Genomic DNA, 1,530 nt, shown 5'->3' on the forward strand with positions numbered 1-1,530 from the left:
CCTACAGCAACTGCCACCAATCCATTTCCTCCTCCCTTTCTAATCCCCGACATTTCTTCTTCTTAATTAATTCTCTCCTCTCCTCTCATCTCTTCACCCACAATCCTCTTTAATTTTTTATTTTTTATTTTCTCTGGTACTGCCATAATAAACATACATCCTATTAAGTAACAAACTGTTGTACAAAATAGTTTTTAACAGAATGTTCAATCAATTTATAGAAAATTATCCCTAATTTATGCCCAATCAATCAAACTTTTCTTTTCTTGTCTTATTAGTTAAACGGCAACACAGCTAGCACCAGAAAAAATAAAAAAGTGCCCATAAGTCATAATAGACCAATTTTTATTTATTTTTGGTTATAAATAATAGATCACTTCTACTGGCCTCCCTAATGGACCAACTGTCGATGATTAATTTTCTACCAGCCCGCTATGTTTTTTATTACATAATAATATTAATAATAATAATAATAATAATAATAATAATAATTATTATTATTATTATTATTATTGTTTATGATTAATTTTCACTTGTGCATGGTCTGATTAATTTTATAATTTTATTGTTTATGATTAAGCATGGTTATTATTCAAAGCATGGTTATGTAACTTGTGCAAGTGAAAATTAGACACAAAATTGATCTGATTAATTTAATTTTGTTGTAAGTACCGTTATTGTTAGAATACAGAAGGACAATAGAAGCAAGCACACTAAAATCAGAAAAATAGAGAAGAAGAAATGGGAGAGTGGATAATATTTATTTCTTGCAATACAATACTGCACGTTTCTTACATATTTAGACATAAAACATGGTAAAAAAAAACACAGCACATACTTCGCTGATGTCGTGAGACATTTTTTCACTTGCACAAGTTACATAACCATGCTTTGAATAATAAAAAATTACCAACTAAAAAAGAATGATTACACTCATAAACAATAAAGTATTCTAGTAAAGCTTTATGAGTATAGTCAACGCTCCTCCTTAAAAAATTTCTTGAAGACTCCTAGCTTGCTTCTTAGCTCCAAGAACTTGGCACTGGGAAGTGCCTTAGTCAAAATATCTTCCAATTGTTCATAACTGCAATGCAACAATTGAACATCTGCATTCTTTTCGGCTTCTCTTATAGCATAGAATTTGACATTGATATATTTTTTTCTTCCATGTTGAATTGGATTCTTGGCCATTGAAATGACTGGTTTGTTGTGACACCATATATAATACAATAGGTTCTAGTTGCACATGATTCAGATTGGCCAAATACGGTTTTAATCCAAATAGCTTGATTCAAAGTAGTTGCTGCAATCTGAGCATTGAGTTCCATAAAAACACTTCACTCCCGAGTGAAAAAACACATTGAGTTGTGCTCTTAGAATCATCAACAAATCCAGCCCACTCACTATCAACAAAGCCTTCAAGATTTCCATCACTTTATTTTGTACCAAATACTAAAATTAGTATTACCTTTTAAGTCGTTAGTTGCAGATAGGGCACGGAAAATATATAATTAATTAGATCATATTAAT

The 1,530-nt window shown here is 30.6% G+C and overlaps 1 protein-coding gene across 1 annotated transcript in view; it reads right to left on the bottom strand.

The window, feature by feature from the left end:
• Nucleotides 1–1,191, bottom strand: part of LOC101505603 (U-box domain-containing protein 35-like) — a 5,096-nt gene extending 3,905 nt beyond the window's left edge. Inside the window, exon 1 of the mRNA XM_012712524.2 lies at nt 981–1,191. Coding sequence (XP_012567978.1) covers nt 981–1,191 — 211 coding nt within the window. The remainder of the gene's footprint in view (nt 1–980) is intronic.
• Between the last annotated feature and the right edge of the window lie 339 nt (nt 1,192–1,530).

The sequence above is a fragment of the Cicer arietinum genome, chromosome 1 (assembly GCF_000331145.2).
Source record: "Cicer arietinum cultivar CDC Frontier isolate Library 1 chromosome 1, Cicar.CDCFrontier_v2.0, whole genome shotgun sequence".
NCBI classification, from domain to species: Eukaryota; Viridiplantae; Streptophyta; class Magnoliopsida; order Fabales; family Fabaceae; genus Cicer; species Cicer arietinum.